The sequence below is a fragment of the Carcharodon carcharias genome, chromosome 25, assembly GCF_017639515.1.
Source record: "Carcharodon carcharias isolate sCarCar2 chromosome 25, sCarCar2.pri, whole genome shotgun sequence".
NCBI lineage: Eukaryota > Metazoa > Chordata > Chondrichthyes > Lamniformes > Lamnidae > Carcharodon > Carcharodon carcharias.
The window spans coordinates 44,088,981-44,112,002 of record NC_054491.1 but is presented as its reverse complement, the minus strand read 5'-3'; the positions used below and the strand labels follow the sequence as shown (position 1 = coordinate 44,112,002).

The 23,022-nt window shown below is 43.4% G+C and overlaps 1 protein-coding gene across 7 annotated transcripts in view; it reads left to right on the top strand.

Annotated features, from left to right (window-relative positions):
* LOC121269532 (rho GTPase-activating protein 32-like) overlaps positions 1 to 8,666 on the top strand; it is a 524,870-nt gene extending 516,204 nt beyond the window's left edge. For all 7 annotated transcript variants that reach the window (XM_041174188.1, XM_041174184.1, XM_041174187.1 and 4 more), the window contains 2 exons: positions 2,458 to 2,804; positions 5,938 to 8,666. In XM_041174188.1, coding sequence (XP_041030122.1) covers positions 2,458 to 2,804; positions 5,938 to 8,259 — 2,669 coding nt within the window. In that variant the 3' untranslated portion in view covers positions 8,260 to 8,666. The remainder of the gene's footprint in view (positions 1 to 2,457; positions 2,805 to 5,937) is intronic.
* Positions 8,667 to 23,022: the final 14,356 nt, after the last annotated feature.

Sequence of the window (23,022 nt, the reverse complement as noted above, 5' to 3'; positions counted from 1 at the left end):
GTACTGAAGACTTGTGCTCCAGAATTTGCCGCACGCACCCCTAGCCAAGCTGTACCAGTACAGATACAACACTGGCACCTACCCAGCAATGTGGAAAATTACCCAGGTATGTCCTGTACATAAGAAGCAGGACAAATGCAACCCGGCCAATTACAGCCCCGTCAGTCTACTCTCGATCATCAGTAAAGTGATGGAAGGGATCATACAGTGCTGTCAAGCTACCCCTTGCTTAACAATAACCTGCTCACTGACGCTCAGTGAGTTGGGTTCTGCCAGGGTCACTCAGCTTCAGACCTCATTACAGCCTTGGTTCAGACATGGACGAAAGAGCTGAACTTCAGAGATAAGGTGAGAGTGAGTGTCCTTGACATCAAGGCAGAGTTTGATCGAGTGTGGCATCAAGGACCCCAAACAAAACTGGAGTTAGTGGAAATCAAGAGGAAAGCTCTCTGCAGGTTGGAGTCATACCTAGTGCAAAGAAAGATGGTTGTGGTTATTGGAGGACAATCATCTCAGCTCCAGGACATCACTGCAGGAGTTCCTCAGGGCAGTGTCCTTGGCCCAACCATCTTCAGCTGCTTCATCAATGACCTTCCTTCCATCATAAGGTCAGAAGTGGGGATGTTCGCTGACGATTGCACTCACCATCCTAACTTGGAAATATATTGCCATTCCTTCACTGTCACTGGGTAAAAATCCTGGAACTTCCTCCCTGACAGCACTGTACCTACACCACATGGGCTGCAGTGATTCCAGCAGGCAGCTCACTGCCACCTTCTCATGGGCAATTAGGGATGGGCAATAAATGCTGGCCTTGCCAGCCTCACCCACATCCCCTAAGTGAATTTTTTTTTAAATTGACTCGGACCTGGTCTGTTTTGGTTCTAGATCATACTGAGCCATCCCTGTCTTTTAGTGGCAATCCTTCAGTTTACTGACCAGCAAGAGCAAAAAAAAACACCAATTCAATACATATCATCGGTCAGGCATTAAGTCTTGAAACCTTGAGCTGGAGCATGAGTCAGTGTAACTCAGTCCTGACGCTAGTTACAAAAGAAAAATATTGCTGATACTGAAACTCTGAAACAAAAACAGAAAATGTCAGAAATCCTCAGGTCTGGCAACATCTGTGGAGAGAGAAACAGATTTTTCAGGTTGATGGCTTTTTGTCAGGTCGTTTCCAGTACATTGCTCCTGGCTGCTGTTATCTTTACATCAGTTTTTCTCTGCTCTTGCCTTGTGGATGCTGAGTTGCTGTCTATAGTTTCACAGGTGCTACTTTCATGTGTACTCCTGAATGTTGAGTATCAACAGGCTGTTTAGGCATGGGGTCTGAGGACATCATGACAAGTTTGATCTTGTCCTTGGCTAACGTTAGATATACACATGCAGTTCATAACTGAACTTACATAGAAGTTAAGGACAGGAACCATGGATGACTTCCTGCAACTGCCCCCCACCCTCACTAAAAGGCAAGGGCACTGAGGCTGGTCCTGCTCTCTGAAGTTCATTTAACTTGGCACAATCCAAAATTTGGGCTTTTTTTTTACGCCCAGTGGCTGATTATTAACTTAGGTCACATTATTCACATACGTTGGGATTTATTATTAATAGTAAACTGCAGAAAATGATGGTTGTGTCTTTCACCGGGTGGGGTTACAAGTATTAGGGATCGTGACAAACATTCTAGAATAAGGCAGGCTGTCAGGTTAGTGAAGTAAGCAGATGCTAACAAATGCAGTTTATTGAATTTACAACATTGAACAAGAGAGAAACATGAACAAGTATATTTGGGGAAAGAGCAGTTCAAAGAAGGCGAATGAAAGGCAGGGTTTTGTAGTAGAAAAGCAAGGAAGTGATGTTGGATTTGTAGTTCAGCCACAGTGGAGTAGTATGTCCAGCTCTAGTTGCCCCACTCCAAGGATATCAGAGTCAAAAGAGAAGGGACAATGTAGTTGCACTGAGATGTAACCAGGCATGAAGAGTTCTCATTACAAATGAGGGCTTGAACCATATTCTGCTGGGATGTTCAGGGAGATCTAATATACAGTTTCAAAAGTATGAAAAGCATTGAGAGAGTAAATTGTGTTTCTAGTACTTGCTGAATTATTAATTAATTCAGGATTATCACCAGGAAGTTAACGTTTGCATGGAAGGGTCTTAGGAGAAGAAATAAAGGAAAGAAACTAAAATATGTTTTAAAAGGGAATTGGATAAAGAGAATATAATGAAGATACAGTGAAGGAATTAGAGCAGCTAATGCCAGTCGAAGACCCAGTACTGGCATGGGTACAGTGGACTGTCCGGCTTCCCCTTGTGCTGTGACTCCTAAGATACCACTAATACCGGTAACATTTGCAAAAGATTGAGTCATCTATAGCATACAAAGCAGATTGTGGGCTATTTGCAAAGGTTTTTTTCAGCTAATTAATGTCTGTTCTTTTGTTTGCTCTGCAGTGACTCCAGTGGAATCCCCTCAGGAGGCTCCTCCGGTTAGCTCTGTGCCTCTCATTCCACCACCTCCACCCCCAAAGAGTGCTGCTCGCTTGCTGGCGTTGGCTCTGGCTGAGAGTGCCCAGCAGGCCACTGTGCAGTCTCAGAAGAAGCCTCCGCCTGGGCGGCAGGTCTCAGGGGATCAGAACCCCCACACTGTCCCTGTTACAGAGCCATGCCCAGTATTAACTGCCTCAGCACCTCCTACAACAGCCAGCTACCAGATAACTGTGCAGCCAACTGTCGAACCACAACCCGCCACAGGCCAGGTCCCTCCCAGCACTACGGCAGGGCCCACAGCTTCAGGCCAGGTAAGGGAAACAAAGGATTAACCTGCCAGCTGGACTCTGGGAATTTGGTGTACTATAGATAGCAATCCTCCTGCTAGATTTCTGACTGAAAGAAAATTAGTGTAAACATTCATGAAGTTGTTTTACAGTTAAATCTTTCTATCAATAATCACTATTATAAATAGATCTCTTAATGAGGTTTAAAAACTATTTGTAAAATGCTAGAAATGTGTATGGAGAAATAAACATGAACACTCCTGTATCCCTCTGTAAAGTGCAGTATCAGGAGAGTTTCTCATTACAGTCAAACAAGTCACTCACTCCCAAATATAGAAATGCCAGCACTGGGTCTTTGACTTTTAAACAAACTGAGCTTCGGCCGCACCCAGATAATTCAACTTGGTGTAGTACTCAGTTCAGTGCTTTCTACACCAGGACCAGGGGCAGCAAAGCACACACTCTTTAGCAGAGCAGATGATAAATACTGAAAACAGCAATAAAAAAAAAGAATACATTTTAAGTTCAGAAACAAAACACAGTGAATGCTGGAAAGCTGAAATAAACACAGAAAATGTTGCAAATATTCAGCAGGTCATACAGCATCTGTGGAGAATGCAAAACAGAGTTAATATTTCATGTTGATGACCTTTTATCAGAAATTTTTATCATTTCTGATGAAAGTTTATCATACTGAAACATAAACTCTTGTTTCTCTCTCCAATGATCCGGCCAGACCTGATTATTTCCAACATTCTGTTTTTATTTTAAATTTTCAGCACCCAAAGTATTTTGCTTTTGTGACCTATTCTGATCCATTTCCATACCTGAGTAAGCAGGTAATTAATCATCTCATACAACCTTAATAAAACAAATCTAAATCGATCTTGTTTAAATATGTTCAGTATTGTGGAATTAACAGGGTAATTCTAAACAAAGCACTTTCAACCTGGTTTTAAACAATTTGTCCACTCAAAGAAGTCACATTCTGTTCAGGGGGATTGACTAAATGGAAATATTATTCAAAAATAGAATTCCATTACTTTTTATTCTGTTAACAATGTGACTATTCAGCTCATTTAGTTTAAAAGCCTTGAATTAATTTGAATTTAGTCATTGATCAGTGAGGGATGTGGAACCTTGTAAACCCATCTGGAAGAGAGGAGAGACACCCTTAAGTGCGTGAAAGAAATTAAATCTGGATCAACAAGTCCAAATGCTCTAAACATTACTCAATTTCTTGTGAAGTGATTTATTTTAAAATTTTCTTTCCATATTAGACTTCTTCTGCTAATTTTAGCTGGATTTGCTAATATCAGTGCTAATTGTCCAGGCTGCACAACAACCTGGAACCACATGCACAGACCCAGCACCAGTCGTTCCCTCTAAATTACTGCCCTTCTGCAGCCACACAACAAAATTGAGATGGCCTGTGCACTTTTGGAATATGCTGCATACATCCGAAATAAATAGAGGGAACATTGATCAGTACTGATGCTTGTGGTTTTACATTGAAAATAAGTTTATCTGTACACACCTTGTACATTCAAATATCTGTTAATATGCAGACATTTATGTAATTTATTTCCTGATTTGTTTTCTCCTTTCATCGGATGTGGGTGTTGCTGGCAAGGGCTAACATTTCTTGCCCATCTCTAACTGCCCTTGAGAAGGTGGTGGTGAGCAGCCTTCTTGAACTGCTGCAGGCTTGTGGTGCAGGTACACCCACAGTGTTATTATGAAGGGAGTTCCAGGATTTTCACCTAGGAATAATAAAGGAAAGGTGATATAGTTCGAAGTTAGTGATATGTGCATGGAGGGGAACTTGTAGATGATGATGTTCCCATGTGCTAACTGCCCTTGTCCTTATGTGGTAGAGGTCACAGGTTTGGAAGGTTCTGTTGGAGGAGCCTTGGTGAGTTGCTGGAGTGCATCTTGCATATGGTACACAGTGCTGCCATTATGTGTCAGTGGTGGAGGGAGTGAATGTTTAAGTTGGTGGATGGGGTGCCAAACAAGCTTCTTGAGTGGTCGAGCCACACTCATCCAGACAGGTATTCGGTCACACGCCTGACTTTTACTTTGTAGGTGGTGAACAGGCTTTAGGGAGTCAGGAGGTGAGTTACTTGCCTCAGAATTCCCAGCCTCTGACTTGCTCTTGTAGCAACAGTATTTACATATCTGGTCCAGTTTTGTTTCTAGTAAATGGTAAGCTCCCAAGATGCTGATGGTGGGGATTCAGAGAGGGCAATGCCATTGAATGTCAAGGGGAGCTTTCTGACTGTCTACCATTGTGTCACTGCCTCTGCTGTCTGTCCTGCCAGTGGGACACACCCAGGGATAGTGATGGTGTCCAGAACATTGGCTGAAAGGTAAAATTCTAAAAGTTTGACTATGTCAGGCTATTGCTTGACTAGTCCTTGAAACTGCTCTCCCAATTTTGGCACAATGCCCCTATAGTTAGTAAGGAGGGCTTTTCAGAGTTGGACATGCTAATAGTGCACGGTCGAATGTTCCAGACTTACACAAGTGGAAGATGTAGGTAACTCACTTTAAATCTCTTCTTTTCCATTTATTCTATAATGTTAACGTCTCCACTGTCTAATGTGTCAACCCTTTTCTATTAGAATCTGATCATTCCAATTCCTTGGAGTTGAAAACTCTTTTTAAAAATGAAGATTGTTTTCACTCTTCAAACATCCATTTGAAAATTTTATTGTTTACGCAGTTCAAGTTACTTTCTTCAAACATAACAAAGTTTTATTAGTTTGATTGCAAAACATTAGGCAATTTCAGCTTTTTATACAGAAGTACCTGAACTGTGGTCCTGGAATTAGAGTCACTGACCTGAGTCTTGCTGTCAGGGGAGTTGAACACTTACACACTTCATGGTCTTTGAAAGGTCCTAGCAGACAGCTGGAGGCAACAGAGCAGGATTCAGCTGAACGCACAGGCAGGGAAAGAGAGGAAATTGGAAGGCAGCTTTTAGCAGAACATTGATTCGCAACCTTCAAGCGTCAAAAGGAAGATCAAACCTGACTAGAGAATTATTCATGGTATGGGGTAGGGGAGAGGAAGCACCAATATTTCAGAAATCGGAACAAATTATTTCTTAAAGCCTGGCAGTTGTCATTGCTGTTTTTTTCCCCCTTTCCAGGTTCGAATGGCAGTTTCTGCAGGAACTCCCATGAAGCAGTCAGAGCCACGTGCTCCTGAACAGTCAGGGTCAGCTTTCAGCTCCGATAACAACTATGTCACCCGCCCTGCAACGGTCATGGCCATTCACAGTGGACATCAGGAGAAAACAAGAGACAGCGTCCAAGCACCAGCTGTAAAACCGAGAGCTGAATCTGTACCTGTGGATCGCAGCACTTACAGTAACAATCCACCAGTGCCACCCCTCCGATCTTTGGAAAGTCGGGTGCCACCTAGTCATTCCGTGTCTGAGACCATTAATGCCTCTAACTTCCAATCATTCCTAGCTTCAACAACCATACCATCATCTATAGAGGATGCCTTACCCCCACCTCCTCCTCCCAAACCACCTTTTCTTTGCCAATCACATCCGTATCATTCCAAAATGGAAAACTTGCCAGATCTAGACAACCACTTCCAACAGAAGAACGCTCATTCAATGCAACCACTAGTCTACCAGTGCCGGGCTGACAGTGTCCCCCAGCACTTGTCCTACCAGTCCAGATCAGAAAGCACACCCCAGCATCTATTGTATGGTCCACGACCTGAGAACATTCCCTTAGCCACATCACGAATTAACAGTTTTACCAGCCAGCCAAAAGCAGTCTCCGTTCACCTTTCCAAGCCTCGGCTTTCAAGGTCAGACTATGTTCCAGTGGGGAATCCTGCTATGCGGGCATTTGTGTGCCCACATTCCCAGTTTGAGGAGTCAGTATACCCCACAATAAGGCGGGTTCATTCTCTGCATGTGCCTCCATCTTCCATTAGATCAGTTCCCATTTCAAGAACTGAGGTGCCTCCAGCTGAGGAGCTCTTCTACTATCAGAGACCCATCTATCAGTATAAACCCTGCCAACCACCACCACCACCACCACCTCAGTCAGATTATCACGTCACTCAGTTGCAGCCTTACTTTGAAAATGGCCGAGTTCAGTACAGGTACAGCCCTTACTCCACCTCTGGACATAACCTACATGGGACTGATGGTGTGAGTTATGACTTTGCGGATCCCTACGGTTCAATAAGGCTGAGACAGTTCCATTCTTTCACCAGTCGAGATATTCCACCCTATGTTGGCAGATTTCAGGGTAAAATATTTCCATATCCCAGTGCACCACTTTACCCACGCAGTGGTGCCCATGCCAATGTGATGAGTAGAGAGCACAGTTTTGTAAGTCGTGATGTGCCACCGTCTCCAGATGTGAAACTGACCCATGTGATGTGGGATCCGGAGGACGCTGAAAAATCCCGCTTCCAGTCCATTCGACGGGAGATCCGCAGCCGTCAGAAAACCAAGGGCTTAGTGGTGTCACAGTATGACAATGTGACCCCTGTCCTACAGGAAGAATTTGGAGGGCTAGAGATCATCCATTCCAGAAGTAAATCTGATCCTGGGAAAACTGGTATGGTGGCGAGTGAAGAAAAGGAAAGGTGGTATCCCACCACCTCAAAGACTCCAGACCCTGACCCACCATACGTCTATCAGCACCCCGACTGTGAATTGGATAGTGGGACATATATTGAGCCATCAGCTCATCATCATGGACCCTTTGGAAATGGGCAGCTGGAAAAACCAGTACTTCCTCAGAAACTGAGCGCCAACAGGTCCAGGAGGCCACATGAATCTCCCTATGATCAGTCTCAGTATGATTCCTGTCAGAGGCCCTCTGCAGACTTGAAAGGGGGACAGATGTACAGTGCACACACTGCTGTTCCAACAGGCTATGGGCTGAAGCATAGGCCAGACCACCCAGATTCACGAACATATCCATCTGCAACTGGTAAATATGTGCTTTCTTCTCACGAGCCTTTACGGAGTTATGAAGATTCCTTCCGGGTAGCAAGTGAGAGGCCGGAATTGGAAAAACCAAAAGTGAGGGGGGGTGGAGGGGATCAGCCTTCCAGAGACTGCTACAGCGAGGAGGATGAGCCTGCCAGGCCATTGATATCCGGCCAGACTGAGAGAAGTTACAGCACCAGATTTCAGCAGCACCCAGAGCCCTTGGTTAGGGAACAATCTCTCTCGTACCCATACCCATGCTTAGGCCATTCGGGCAGTAAGCGGCACAGCACATTGACAGTGATGTCTCAGTATGATAACTTGGATGACTATCACACTCTGTCCCAGCAGCAAAGAGGAGGTCTTGGAGGAAGTGCCCCATTTGTTCCTCTGGGCTTCAGTCATCCTCAAGGAAGGACATTTAGCACTGCTTTAGGCCAGGGAAGCTTCATGACGACAGAGTTGGCATTGCAGAGAGCTGAAGCGGAAGTACATGTGGAATGAGCAGAAATTTTACCCTATGCAGTCTCTGCTGGGCAGTGGACTGTTTTATTTTTAAAAAGATAACCAGAGTACTGTTTTTAAACACAAAATATGGCGAATATTGGATTTTTGTGTTGTGTATTTCAAGTATGTGTATGAAACGTGAGATTGCATTTGTGCCCTTGGTGAATGACTCTCAGCTCAGTGTTAATAACTGTCTGGAAACAGCATGAGGGCTCAACAGTTAAGGGAATTATCTTCCTTGTTTGTTTCTAGTGAGAAAAATGATTTGGATCAGTGAAGCTGCGGAGGAGAGCTTGTTACCCGCTCTGCCTCTGTCAATAACCCCTTACCCCACCCCAATTACCCCTGCAGGGCTGGCTCTGCATTTATCAACCTCTGCCTCCTTGTCTCACCTGCCACCCCCCCCCCCCCCCCCCCCCCCCCCCCCCCAACCCCCACCAATCCCTATTCCCCTGTTGCAGATGTGGCTTTGCCTCTGTAAAGACGCCTCATCCCCAGCCGGAGTAAACAGTGGATCATATACTGTTCCAATTGATTTTTCTTCATATTTGTGTCAGTAACACAGTCTCTGAAGAGAGTTATTACCCATTCAGTTTGGAAATTTAGTTTACTAGAAGCACAGAGCTAGCCCTGCACTCATGTCCTGTGACTTCAGGCATAGTGGGAAAAACAATTAGTTGAGAATAAAACACAAAATGGCAGCTAGCTATTGCAGAGTGGCAACATATCAACTTCCACCAGGTCACCTCGATACCAGCCATATCTAACGGCAGTTGAAGTTTGACAGCTAGTGAATTCAGCTGATTTTAAATATATCCATGTTTTGTTCACTATGCTTGTATGTAGATACTAATTTACTGTTCCAGGGGTTGAAACTAACTGAGATTTGAGTGTCAGACTGCACCGTGTAATTGAACTTATCAAAGCTTTATCATTTTCATTACCAGTTTGAATCCAGTATATAAATTGCACGTAACTACAAGACTCCCTATTGGAGAAATCCTTTCTATATTCCTGTGCTGTGGCTGGGGTTGTGCTCTTATTGTGACATAAGCAGGAGCAAAGCCTTGTCAACTGCTACCAGATGATTAATGCCATATTGTGTACTGGGACTATGCGCGTGAGAGGTCCCTGAGCACAAGGAGGTTGGTGCTTCATGTGAGCTGATAATATTGGCCTGAAATCCCTGCAATCTACATTTGTTTTCAAGTTGAGCCATTGTCAACTCCTTTGCCCTGTTTGGACTGCACTTTCTTGCAGATGTTTAAAGGTGTTTCAGACTAGATATTAATGTTTGTGCACAGTCTGCAGGAGAAGCAGTAACACTGTGAATTACTCAAACAGACCTCTTGTTTCTGAGTCATGTGTGTAGATTTGTTTATATAATGTTCCTATAATTTACAGTGACATTCAGTAAAATATTTAACTGGGAAAGGATATTAAAACTGTGATTTTTTTTGTAGCAATGCCCACCCTGTGCACAAATATTATGGAACAAATATTATTGGATTATCAAATGAATCAGCAACAACCATTGGGAGCCACTCTCCTTAACCTTGTCCTACAGTGACATTGTTCATGTTGATTTATCCCACCATTCAGTCTTATTCAGAAGCTAAGGCCGTTTTCACATCAAATCCCTTTCACTCTGAAAACTGAACCAAATAACTGGATGTTATTTCCATTTTGCTAATAATCCCAGGAGCGAGGTTTCTACCCAACAGCCTGAAATGATCTCTCTCTGTGTTGAATTATAACGGACAGATTACAGGGAGCACCTGCAAGGGCTGTAATATGGGCTGCACTAGCCAAGGGTTCTTGAAGAGGAGAAGCCCTTGAATGGTAGACCTAAAACAAGGCTTCAGGTATTGAAATAAAAACAAGAAATGCTGGAAAATTCAGCAGGTCTGGCACTGTCTGTGGAGCAACAGAGTTGACGTTTCAAGGCCGTACGACTCTTCTTCAGATATTGAGTCTGATTTTCGTAACATTTTCCTCCTGAATTGTTTAAACAGTGAGTCCTGATATTTTTGAAAATTGAGTACAACAGTGTGAGGGAGGTCAGTTCACAAGTAGTTATTATATCTTAGATGTAAAATCAGAAAATGCAGGAAATAGCATGTCATGCAGCACCTGTGGAGAGAGAAAAACAAACATTAATGTTTCAGGCCGATGATTTTTCATCAGAACTGGAAGAAGTTTGAAATGAAAAGCTTTTAGGAAAGTACAGAGACAGGAAAAACAAGGAGGAAGGAATAAAAGGGAAGGTCTGTGATAGTGTAGAGGACAGAAGTGGTTAAATGACAAAAGGAATGATACTGCAAGGCAAAAGAAACTGAAAATGGGAGAAGAATAGAAACAAAATGTGAGTTCAGAGGAGGTGTAATAAAAATGGACAATGCTTTGAGTAGGTTAGGCAGCATCTGTCGAGAGGCAAGCAAATGTTTCAGATCAATTATCTTTCTGATCATACCGATGGGATCTCCATCCTTAACAGCAGCCCACAGCTCCCTCACTCCTAGTAGAGCCATTGCCAGCACCTGTTTCTGTTGTATGGACGTTGATTGATTATAATACTTCCTGGTCAATCACTAAATAAAAATAGCCGGAAAATCATTATTCATAGTGAAAACATTAACAGGTAACCATTTAGCTGAATATTTTATACATACTGACCGTGAAATTTTCCATCTAAACCATTTGGATCCTTTGGAATGGCTATTTGAGTTAGAGAAGAGCAAACTGCAGGGAGCAAGGTTGCAGGATAGGTATGTGTAGGGCACATTGTCTGCTATTTTTAGAAATGGAACTGACATTTGTCTGCCTTCGAACCTCGGTTAGGGACAATGAAGAGATCACTTCATCCACTATCTCCATTAAATTGTGAGAATGCCTTTGGGGAATTGACACAATGTGATGACATCCATTTGTGTCTAGTGGGCCTTGTTAGCTCCACTAAAGCATTTACATTTGGCTCGAGATGTACATTCACTTAATAAAACAGAGCTCAAAGTGAAAAGCAAGCCAAAGCAGTTGGAATAAGCAAGTCTATCATCCTCTGAAAGAGAGGGGCTAACATTTTGGCTGGTGCAACTAATGTGGGAAAGTGGAATTGAAGTAGAAGTTCAGTCACAATCTTATTGACTCGAGCCGAATGGCCTACTCCTGCTCCGATTTCTTTTGAACCCACCTTGTCTGGCCTGATGTGTATTTCCAGCAATTTCTTTTTTATTTCAGATTACCAGCATTCTTAGTTTTTATTGCTGAGAATGAAATCTCTGGGTACAAGCAAACTTCTTTTAAAGGTGGGATAATAAACAGGAACATTGATTTCTGCTCTGTGATATTTCTGTGCTGACATCCACGATTCCCCAAGCAACAAGCTTGTTTCAATCTCTGCGAGGTGCTCCATGTAAACACAGTGTAAAATGGGGCCTGAGCTATTTCTGATTATCACTAAATGCACCGTCAGTCTTGATACATGAAGGGATCAGTGTTGCAGAGCTAGCTAGTTGTTTCAAACTATGGCAAGAGCATGAAGTGTATATTTCACCCAGTGCCTGAAGAAACGGGTCAAGAAGTTTGTGCTTTTCGCACTCTGATAAGACATATGACATTCGAGAAATATATTGACGGTATTCTTTAGGAGAAATCTAATAGCCCAACTTTGTGACACTTCTGAATTCCTGATGGATCTAGTACTGGGACAAAGTCATCCAATTGTGTCAATTGCTACACGTAATTGATCTGTCTATTTTCTGTCTTTTGATTTTACTTTGTGTCTTGGTGTAAAGTGTGTAAAGCAAAGCTGTTGTAACTATGTGTAAATACTGGATTCTGTTTGTGATTCCTGTACATATTGGACACTTCTTGCTGCTGCCAACCTTGTATCAAAACTGGAGTTGATTTTTCTGTTTTTTTTGTACTGTACAGTGATGAGCCAGACTTGCACAATTCAGCAGTGTCGCATTGTTCCATTACACAGGATCTCAGCTGCATTACATAAAAAAGGCAACATCAACCAAATCATCTCAGTTCTGGTTCTCTCATTAATTGAATACTTCAGGAATATTGAAAAATTATTAGACACCCACAATGCACTGTGCATTAATCTGGTGCACATGATTTCACCATACCTCCTGTCTCAATGTTGACAAACTACATCCTGAAACAGGATGTGTGTTCTACATGAGCCATTTTCATGCTGAACATGTACAAGACACCAACTTTTTCCATACAGATTATGATTGTGTATCTGGTACTGCATTCAGTAATGTACTTAACTTGGGTACTAATAGCCCTTGAGCACAGTGTGGTACTCTTACACATAAGATGTTGCACTACAGTGATGGTATTGCAAGGAACACATTCAATATTCACAGTCATCAAAGGATTGTAATATATTCTACTTTGAAATAATTCTATTGCTGCAAAATGCCTAATGCTTGTACTTGTCAAATGACTTTCCCTTGTGCCACCAAATACACAATCCACACCTCCCTTCATTTACAAAAATCAGATCAAATCTTCTAGACATCGTAATAATTCCTCTAACAGGTAGCTGAAGCAAGTCACCTATTACAATTCACTTTGCATCATGATACAGTTATTCATCCTGCTTTAATGCCGCTCCTCTCTCATACATCACTCTGAGATTGCCTTTTCATGATTCCATTCTAATGTAGCCCCACAGCCAGCACAACTCCAGCAAGGTCTTGCTTCCTTTTTCCTGCATTATCATCTCTGGGATCTCCTAAAAATGTATCCTCAGCCACCTCCTGTTTGATTGACATGCTGCCACTTTGACACTTTCATCCACGAATGTGGGGTCAGCACTTTTCGCTCTATTTCTCCACCACACTGCTGGATCTCTGGATTGCCTCTCAGCTGTCAGTCCCCTTGACTAGCAAAACATTTTGGATATCACCTTATCTCTTTCTGTAACCTGATCCAGCCTTAAACCCTCTGAGAACTCACCATTCCTACAATCCTGGCTCCTCGCACACTTGGCACCCACCCCCACGTCTTTCACCCCAACATTGATGGCCATGCCTTCATTCTGTAGGTCCTATGCTCTGAAACTTTTTCCTTAAACCACTCCACTGATATCTTCATCCTTTAATACTCTGCTGTTTGACCAAGTTTTTGTCTACCTGTCCTATTGCTGCCACCTTTGGGTCAGTGTCAAATTTTTGAGCAGAGATGATCTGATTATGCTCCTGTAAAATGTCTGGTGATGCTTTACTACAAAAATGCAAGCTATTGTGTAAGTCTCAATTTCTGAAGCTCAACATCAATAAGACCAAAACCATCACCTGTGACTATGCCACAAACTCAGGACTGATTCCATTTCCTTACCCAACTCTGAGGCTGAACCAGATCACAACCTGAGTGCGTTGTTTGACAGTATGTTGAGCATTAAATCCCATATCCTACCCATCATCCAGATCCATTTATCCTTACCTTTGCACCACCCTCACTGAAACTTTTATACATATGTGTTCACTCCTATACATAACTATATGAAAATCTGCTTGCTAGCCTCCCATTTATTTGCTTCTATAATCTCAGATCTGTTCAAAATTCTACTTGAGTGCTGTTCTGCTCATCTATCACCTAGAGCTTGTTGGCCAACACTTGCTATCCAACTCCCAATGCTTTGAATTAAAAATCCTTTTTGTTATGACCATATCCAATGTTATTTGCTGCACAAACCAAAACCAGAGGGAAACTTGGCTTACAGGCCGCAGCCTATTTTTTGTATTCTAATAATGGGAAGATGACGTACCAATCTCAATAGTAACAGGTCCTGTAACACTTTTGGGTTTTTAACAAAAGTAAAAGCTTTATTAAAAAAATATACTTAAGCACACAAGATTACAGCTACACAATTAGGGTTAGTCTTACAAAGCATTCCCCCAAAACACTACTTGGTCAAACCCATAAGTAAACACTTTCCAGGTAACGTTCCCTTATAGATATTTAAATATGGAATCCAGTAGTATTTCACGAGGCAGACTGCTGTAGCTTCAATATAGGTGTACCACATGACCCGTACCCACTTCCACTTAGCTATAGAATTCACTTCAGAATAAAACTGCTGCAGCCCCAAGACTTATCAACAGCTCCAGCCATCTCTAGCTTAACAGCTCGACAGCTATCCGCCTTGATAGCTACCTTGGGTTCTTTCTACTTACGACGGCTATCCATAGTAACTCTAATGTACCCTTTTCTGCTTTTGTCTCAGTCCCATTGTTCTCTCACCCCTTTGAAACTCAAACCCTTCCAAATGTAAGCTCTTTCATGTTTCCATCTTGTCTTTGCTTTTGGGTCAATAAAAATATAATATAACCACTATTATTAACCTATGGGACTCTTGCAATATGCAAACATTTTTCTTGTTACCTCTGACTCTTCTGTGAAATTCAAACCATCTCTCAATTTATCTAAAAATGCAAATGTTAGATTTAACCTGTTTACTTGTACCTCAACTTAACACCTTTAACCTTTTCATGTTTCCAAACATCCAGACAACCTGACTCCTATCCACTAGCTGCCATGGTGAGATTCGAACCCATGTCCCCTGAGTATTGGCCTGGCCCTCTGGAGTACTAGTCCAGTGACATTACCACTATCTCACCATCTCTGTTATGTAAGCTGGTGTTGATGTTTAGCAGATACTCGATTGGACAATACTTTATAAACCATCCTGATTGTGCTAAGAGTTACATAGAAAACCAATTTAAGATTATCAGTTGGGCTCGGAGTGTGGCTCACTTACACATGCTAGAATGCACATTTCTTCACATGCAGGGCCTTGTTGTTTGCAGACAAAAGGAGCATGTCCATGCGTTATGTCTGTTCCAAATAAACAAAAGATTGGGTATTGCCAGTCCCTGGTTCATTCCCCATGGCAATGCCTTGACTAATCAAAATTGACCCACCTAATTTGAATTTGAAAAATGCTGGGAAGTTAACTCTTCTCTGCTGCATTCTCCATGGTAATACCTCTACCAACCACTTGCCAAACCATCAGCACTCTCTTCTCATGCAGTAAAAATTTATGTTCCCTTTACTGTTGGTTTATCTTGCGTGGCTATCCTGATGAAAAGCAAGACAAAAAGCTTATAGAGTATGTCTCCTTTTTCAGCAATATTCAAAATACTTGTTGGTGTTCCTCAGAATGCAGCATCTTCTCTGGGCCTTTAACTTTGGACCAAAAGGGGTGACAGTGGGTCAACAGACAAAAGTAATTATGAAAAGGGCCCCTTCTAGGAGGCCATTAATAAAGGAAATAACGTCATCCATTCAAACCAAAAGATCAAAAATAAGCAACAAAGTTCAACCAAAGCAAAGGGTTAGTATAAAATGTGTATAGAAGACACTTCTGCCAAGCTAACACTCTGGAGATGTTATAGAGATTCATTCAACTTTAACATCAGAGTAGCTGTGGAAATTCCAGAACACAACATAAATGGTGTTTTATGGAGTTTCCATAACTTCCACAGAAGTTATGGTAGCAGAATCGCTGCAGACGCTACAAATTTCCTTCACCGTATCAAAGATATCCCAGATTCAAATGGTGTATGATATCTCCTTTTCAGAAGCCTCTTTTAGATCTACAAGATTGCGGTTTCACCACCATCAGAGACATATGAAGAATGCTCCCCTTCAACATACAATCAAAAAGTAATTAAAGCAATTGCATTTGTTGTACCTGGTAAGAAAGCAAATTGTAAAAGTGCTTTGTGAGGGCTTTGCACCTCAATCTTCCAACCCCCTCATACCTGCACTCTTCATCACCTCATTGCTCATTTCTGTACTTTTCATCCTATTGCTCACACCTGCACTCTTCATTACCTCACCCCTTAAACAAAAAGGTGATTTTGACTTTAGATTTCCTCCTTGGTGACTTACTTTCCCCAACCCTTCAGTTTTGGAGTTATCCAATCCCCCCTTAACCCCACTGCAAACTTGAGATAAGGTAAAATAAGAGTAGTTTATTTTATAGACACACAAAATGCAGGAAGGGGATTTGCAACATCTGCCCTATTTGCATTTGTGCATTAAAAGAGGGATAAGGGAAGGGCAACAGAGGATGTCCATGATAAAAATAAGAGTTACAGTTCCACACAATCAAAAGTACAATGGTGTCTTTTAGTTGGCTTTGTCTGGCAGAAGTCTTGGTCCTATGAACTCAGTTGCAGGTTGAGTCCATTGTAGATGCAGCAAAGTATTCTTGTATCCTGGGTATTAGTTCACTCTGTAGGCTCTCTCTGGAAATCAGACTTGGAGAGAAATGGAGATCAAAGGCAGGCTGCTTGCCTCGAGTCTGGTTTCCTGTTCTGAAGTTAAACAACAACTGAAGATAAAATTCAAAAGCTGGCTAATTAAAGGAATTCAAACAGTTCAAGCCTTGGTCACGTGACAGGGTGGTTTCAGGTCGCCCTATTAAGCTAACGAGGCACCCTTGTTAAAACCCATTGTGTTTGAGCAGGTAACTGAAGAATCGTTAGTACAACATTGAAGATGATGAGTCCCAACCAACTCTGCCTTTATCCAGAGCTGGTACAGACGTATTGTCTACGAATCCTTTGTGTTGTCTGGCTGGAATGTTTATACAATGCAAGGCATGTTTCTTTCCTGAGGTTTGATTTGTTAGCCTTTGTTCATGTTTAAGCTGCTCAGAAGCTTTCAGAACTATCATTTTGTGGTCAGCTGTGGCCATTTTATCAGTCCAGCAATTGTCCACTTTGAAAAACAGAACAAATGATTTTACAAAGCAGCCAGGTGGAAGAAGATATATGTATGATTTTTTTCTTCCTGGTTTCTGGCTGGGCCATGACTCACCCGTTGGAGGAAATGGGATGAATTCCATTTCATTTCATTGTTTTCAATTTGATCTTACGGAAGCAAGAATAGGAAGTGAGGAAGTATACAGATATTCTCTTATTCACACTGGCACATCAGACACACAGTTAACACGGGGAAAATGTCAGTTCCCTGCTACATTCTCAATGTTTACACATAGGACAGGGAGTCAGGCAATCTGAGTAATTTCTTTTGGTTGGTTAAAAAGCTGCAAGATCTAATTGAAGGATAATGTGGGGGAGCTGCAGCTATATTGGGGTCCAGAAGGTGCTGGGTTTCCTGCCTGCCCTTGGCTAGCTGGTTGGGGCTCAGCTGGTAGTGCTTTTGATGAATTGGTGGGGGTCTCCCACATCCACGTAAGGACTGCTAGTGGGGCCTGCTCCAGCAGATCCCTGTGAATTCCTTTAAATTTCCTGAGCAGGGTGGCACATCCTCTTTCTGCTCTTGGGTCAGGTTGCCGACTGGATATTTGAGACTCCATAATCTGCCAATCTGGCAGCCAAGGGTTCAACTGGATAAGCCTCCTTCTCACTTGACCTCTCCTGGCTACCCTCAGATGCGTCCATCCCCTGGTAGACACTAACCGGTTGACTGGGCTGTGGGTTCAATTCGGTTCTAACTGCACTTGAACTCCCCTTGTTCTAGTCCCAAGGGTGGTGGGGTTTCAGGGTTACTGTTTCTCCCTAACCTGTTATCTTGGGGAGGAGTTGGTTCCCAACCTGTTCCATTTTACTTGGGATACTACTGCCCTCAGGTGCCTGCCCAGCTCCTGCTGCAGTACTGGGTGGCTTATCAAATGGGTGAGGCACCTCCCTCACTCTTTGTGGGCCAATTCAGAAACTTTCCTGCTTCACATTTACATTCACCATAAAGTGGTCAGTGAAATCATTCAGTGGCTGGGGCCTTTGTCTTTAGAGGGGGTGCTCTCGTAACAGGATCCATGTCCTCTGGAACACCACTGCTCAACTCCAGCTACCCTCCCTGGTGGCGTTTTGACTGGGAGAGGCATCTCACTCCCTTTCTGCTCATGGGTTTGGGAACTTCCTTTTTCCCTATATAATGTTGGAAAGAAGGTCTCTGCTAGCCATATTTCAGGCACTTCCTTACCCCTTTCCATTGCAGGCTTAATAACCCGTCTTCTTTGGCTATGTGGTGCCCCCTCACTATTTCTTCCCCTGGTCTAAGACACCTCTGGTCCTTATTTAATTTGTAGATATTTGGGGAATCTCTCGGGTCTGCCTCCAAATACGGGAAGGTGGATTTGGATATCCAGACCCCCTGCTCATCCAGCAGGGATCCAGGCTCCTTTTGTTTTAAATTTGGGCAAGTTCGTTTTCTCACCAACTGAGTATCCATTGGAGGGCTTTCTTGTCATCCCTCTTCAGAAGGTGAAATAAAGGTTTCAGACAGCCAGACCCCCTGCTCATCCAACAGGGTTACCAGCTCCTTTTTTAAATTTGCTGGCCGGGTCTGGGGACTCTCTGTTTATCCCCGGGGAGAAGGATTTTGCTAGCCACACTTTGGCTGCGTCACCTCCACCTTTTACTACTCCCGACCCAGGCTTTTTGCTCCCCCCGGCTCCTCAGCTGAGTACTGCCCACCCGTTTTAGATGCCTGGGGGTTGACTGCAACACTTGCTCTGCCTTTTGGGCAGTGGCAAGTGTGGACTGGGGTCACAAGGCAATGACTTCCCCAATGTAGTTACTGTAGCGGTGGGTCAGTCCCATGTCCACTGGGACACCCTGGCTAACATGAGACTGTTTAGCTTCTACTGTGCTACCATGTGGCTCTTTGACTGTGTGAAGTGGCACCCTCACTTTCAGTTTTGCTGCCTGGGAATGTCCCTGTTCCCTGTTTAATTTAGCAAAGGAGGTGTTGGCCAATTCAGTCCCTGGCTCACTCCCTTCGTCTCTTTGGAAATCCGTTTTTCCAATCCCTTTGAATATTACTGACCTAATCTCAGCCTTTTAAAATCCAGGTAGCTTTCCCTGAGCCACCTCATCCCTGAAGGGTTTAATCGCCCCCTGCAAACTCTGTTTGGCCGTCTGCCACTCTGCAGAGATTTACTGAAACCGTATGGATTGTTCAGCCCCTCTGGACAGTTCTGGCTTCTCAGGTCACAGTGCTTGCGACCTCACCCTATAATTTCCGTATAATATAGTTAATTCCGTCTGCCTCCTTTTCAACTCCTTTTGGAATTCCCTCTCTGCTTCTTGAGCTGTTATTTTCACCTCCAGCATCTTTTTCTTGTGAGCCCCTGCTCTCCTCTTTTCAGTAACTTTTTCTCCAGTCTCCTCTTTTCCAGCTCCAACAGCAGTTTTGTGGCTTGAGTAGTTATCTCAAATACAGGTCCCCAATCACTGTTTATTTCTGATTCTTCTATCTGTCCTGGATAGGGACTGAGGTCTAAATTCTCCAAAAGTATCCAGAGTACCTCAGGCTTTTTGGCTTCAGGAGGAACTTATACCTTTTTCTGGGCTACAAATCTTAATTGTCCCTGACTTAGGGAGGCTAAGCTTTCACTAATTAGTACTTCCTTGTCCATACCTACCTTTGTAGTATAATTTACCGTGTTGCTCTAATGTGAGGCTAAAAGAGTTTTTTGTGGTGCGTGTATTTGTCTTGGAGAAAATTTCAGCCACTGAATTTTCCCTCTTTTGGTTTCCAATTGACATTTATCTCTAATTTGGCTTGTCTCTTAACTTGGACTCTGGTCAAATTCAAAGTGGATCCCAGACGTGAGCCCAATTTCTGTTATGCATAGGAGGGGGATTAATTTAAACAGCTCTGATTTCTTCTCTCACTACTTGTCCATAAACAGCAAAGCGATTTTTGATTTCCCCCCCTATAAGTGGTGGCATATTTCCCTCAACCCTTGAGTTTTAGAGTTATCTAATCCCCTGTGAATAACCCCACAATAAACTCAAAGTAAAATAAGAGGGATAGTTTATTTCACACACACACAAAATGTGGGAAGGGGTTTCAAAATATTTGCCCCTTTTTGCATTCATACATCAAAAGGGGGATAAAGAAAAGAAAGATGCAGGGGACGTCCGTGGTAAAAATAAGAATTATGGTTTCACGCAAGTCCAGAATCAAAAGGGCAGTGACGTCTTTTAGATGGCTTTGCCTGGCAGAATTCCTGGTCTTCATCACAGGAACTTGGTTGCACTTTGAGTCAGTTGAAGATGCAGTAAAGTATTCTTGTACCTTGGGTATTAGTTCACTCTGTAGGAGAAATACAGGGTTGTTTCTACAATTAAGACTTGGAGAGACATGGAAGTCAAAGGCAGGCTGCTCACCTGGAATCCGGTTCTATTCGGAGGTAAAACTGCAACTGAAGATAAAATTCAAAATCTGTATCATTAAAGGAATTCAAATAGTTTGTCTCGGTCATGTAACAGGGAGGTTTTGAGTCAAGCTATTAAACGAACAAGGCACCCTTGTTAAAAATCATTGTGGTTTGAGCAGGTAACTGAAGAATTATTAGTGCGACATTGAAGATGAAGAGTCCCAAAGAATTCTGCCATTCTCCAGACCTGCTTAATACAGACATATCATCAGTGAATCCATTGTGTTGGCTTGGCTGGAAAGTTTATACGATGCAAGGCATGTTTCATTCCTGGAGGTTTGATCATCATCCTACTGCTCACATCTGTGTTCTTCATCGTCCTTTGCTCAATCGTGTACTCCTCCTCATCCTCTGCTCACACCTGTACTCCTCATCACCTCACTGCTCACGCCTGTACTCTTCATCATCCCACTGCTCACACCTGGACTCCTCTACCTGACCATTCACAACGGTATTCTTCAACAAAATGCTCACACCTGTACTCCTCATCAACTCACTGCTCACGCCTGTACTCCTCATCACCTTCTCGTACCTGTACTCTTCTTACTGCTCACACCTGCACTCTTCACCCTTCATGGCTCATGCCATACTCTTCATCCGACGGCTCACACCTTTACTCTTCATCACCTCGCTGCTCACACCTGTACACTTTACCTCCAAGAAAACATCTCTACTCTATATCATCCCACTGCTCAAATCTGTACTCTTCAACTCACTGTTCACACCTGTGCTCTTCATCCCACTGCTCACATCTGTACTCATCATCATCTCACTGCTCACACCTGCACTCTTCATCATCCCACTGCTCACACCTGCACTGTTCATCATCTCACTGCTTACAACTGTACTCTTCATGACACTGCTCACAGCTGCACTCTTTATCATTCCCTGCTCACAACTGTACTCTTCATCATCCCACAGCTCACACCTGCACTCTTCATCATTCCCTGCTCACAACTGTACTCTTTATCACCTCACTTCTCACACCTGTACTCATCATCCCATTTCTCACACCTGTACTCATCATCCCATTTCTCACACCTGTACTCATCATTCCATTTCTCACACCTGTTCTCATCATCCCATTTCTCACATCTGTACTCATCAACTCGCTGGTCAGACCTAAATCTTCATCATCCCATTGTTTACATTCTATGCCTCATAAACTCACTGCTCATACCTTCATTGTCCTCTGCTCACACCTGTACTCTTCATTCCATTTCTCACACCTATACTCATCATCCCATTTCTCACACCTGTACTCATCCCATTTCTCACACCTGTACTCATCATCCCATTTCTCACATCTGTACTCATCCCATTTCTCACACCTGTACTCATCATCCCATTTCTCACACCTGTACTCATCCCATTTCTCACACCTGTACACATCATCCCATTTCTCACACCTGTACTCATCCCATTTCTCACACCTGTACTCATCCCATTTCTCACACCTGTACTCTTCATTGTCCTCTGCAGATACCTAAACACTTCACCACCTCACTGCTCACACCCATACTCTTCATCATCTCACTGTTCACACCCGTAGTCTTCATCACCTCACTGCTCACACCTGTCCTCTTCTTCATCCCACTGCTCACATCTGTAGTCATTATTGGGCAGAATCATCCCAAATTTTCATTAAGGTGTTAGTGGGCGGATGAAACATTGTTTTACCTGCTGGCTGCAATGGCTGCCTCTCATGCCATATCGCCCCAACTATGCATTCCCAGGAAACACGGCATTTCCATGGTGGGTTACCTTCATTCACCTGCCACGTCATCACCTCGCTGCTTCATCACGCCGAGTGCCATATTTAAAGTCTAGCCACATGCACACATCTGAGTCCTTCCAGCCCACGACTGCTGCACAGAAGACAGGATAGCCCTGAAAATCAAAATGACTGCAGCTCCCAGGTTCAATGACACGTCCTTTGAACGCCTTTTGGATAGAGCGGAGGCTTAACCCCGCTCTGGCCACAGGAAGGGCAGCAGCATCACCAATTCAGCTTGGGAGTCAGTGGCAGCAGGGATCAGCGCTAACACCCTGCAAAAGAGGACAGCCACCCAGTGCCACTACAGGATGAATGGTCTCATCTATACCACCAGGGTAAGCCACTCTTCTCATCATTCTCAACTCACACACTGACAAACCCATCACACGTACACAAGTCCCTCATTCAGTGCCAGGTGAAGGGTCATTACCATTCACTATCTCACACTCACTGTCATTGTCCTCATCCCATCCATGGGAACACTTACCACCCACACAGGTCAGGCATACTTATCATCTGGCCTGGCAGGTGTCCTGCTTACATCTCTATTCATGCAGGACAAACTGGCACACAACAAGAGGGAGGGGTGGCAGACTGGTGGCAGAATGCCTGAAATCAAGGTCCTCATGGACTCTGAAAACAGAGCCATCCAGCTGGCCGGTGAAGATCTGAACCTTTCCTGCACTGATGGTGAAGTCAGCGGTGCTCTACCAAGTGAGCATCCAACAGTTCAATATTCATCAGACAACCATGCTGTTCT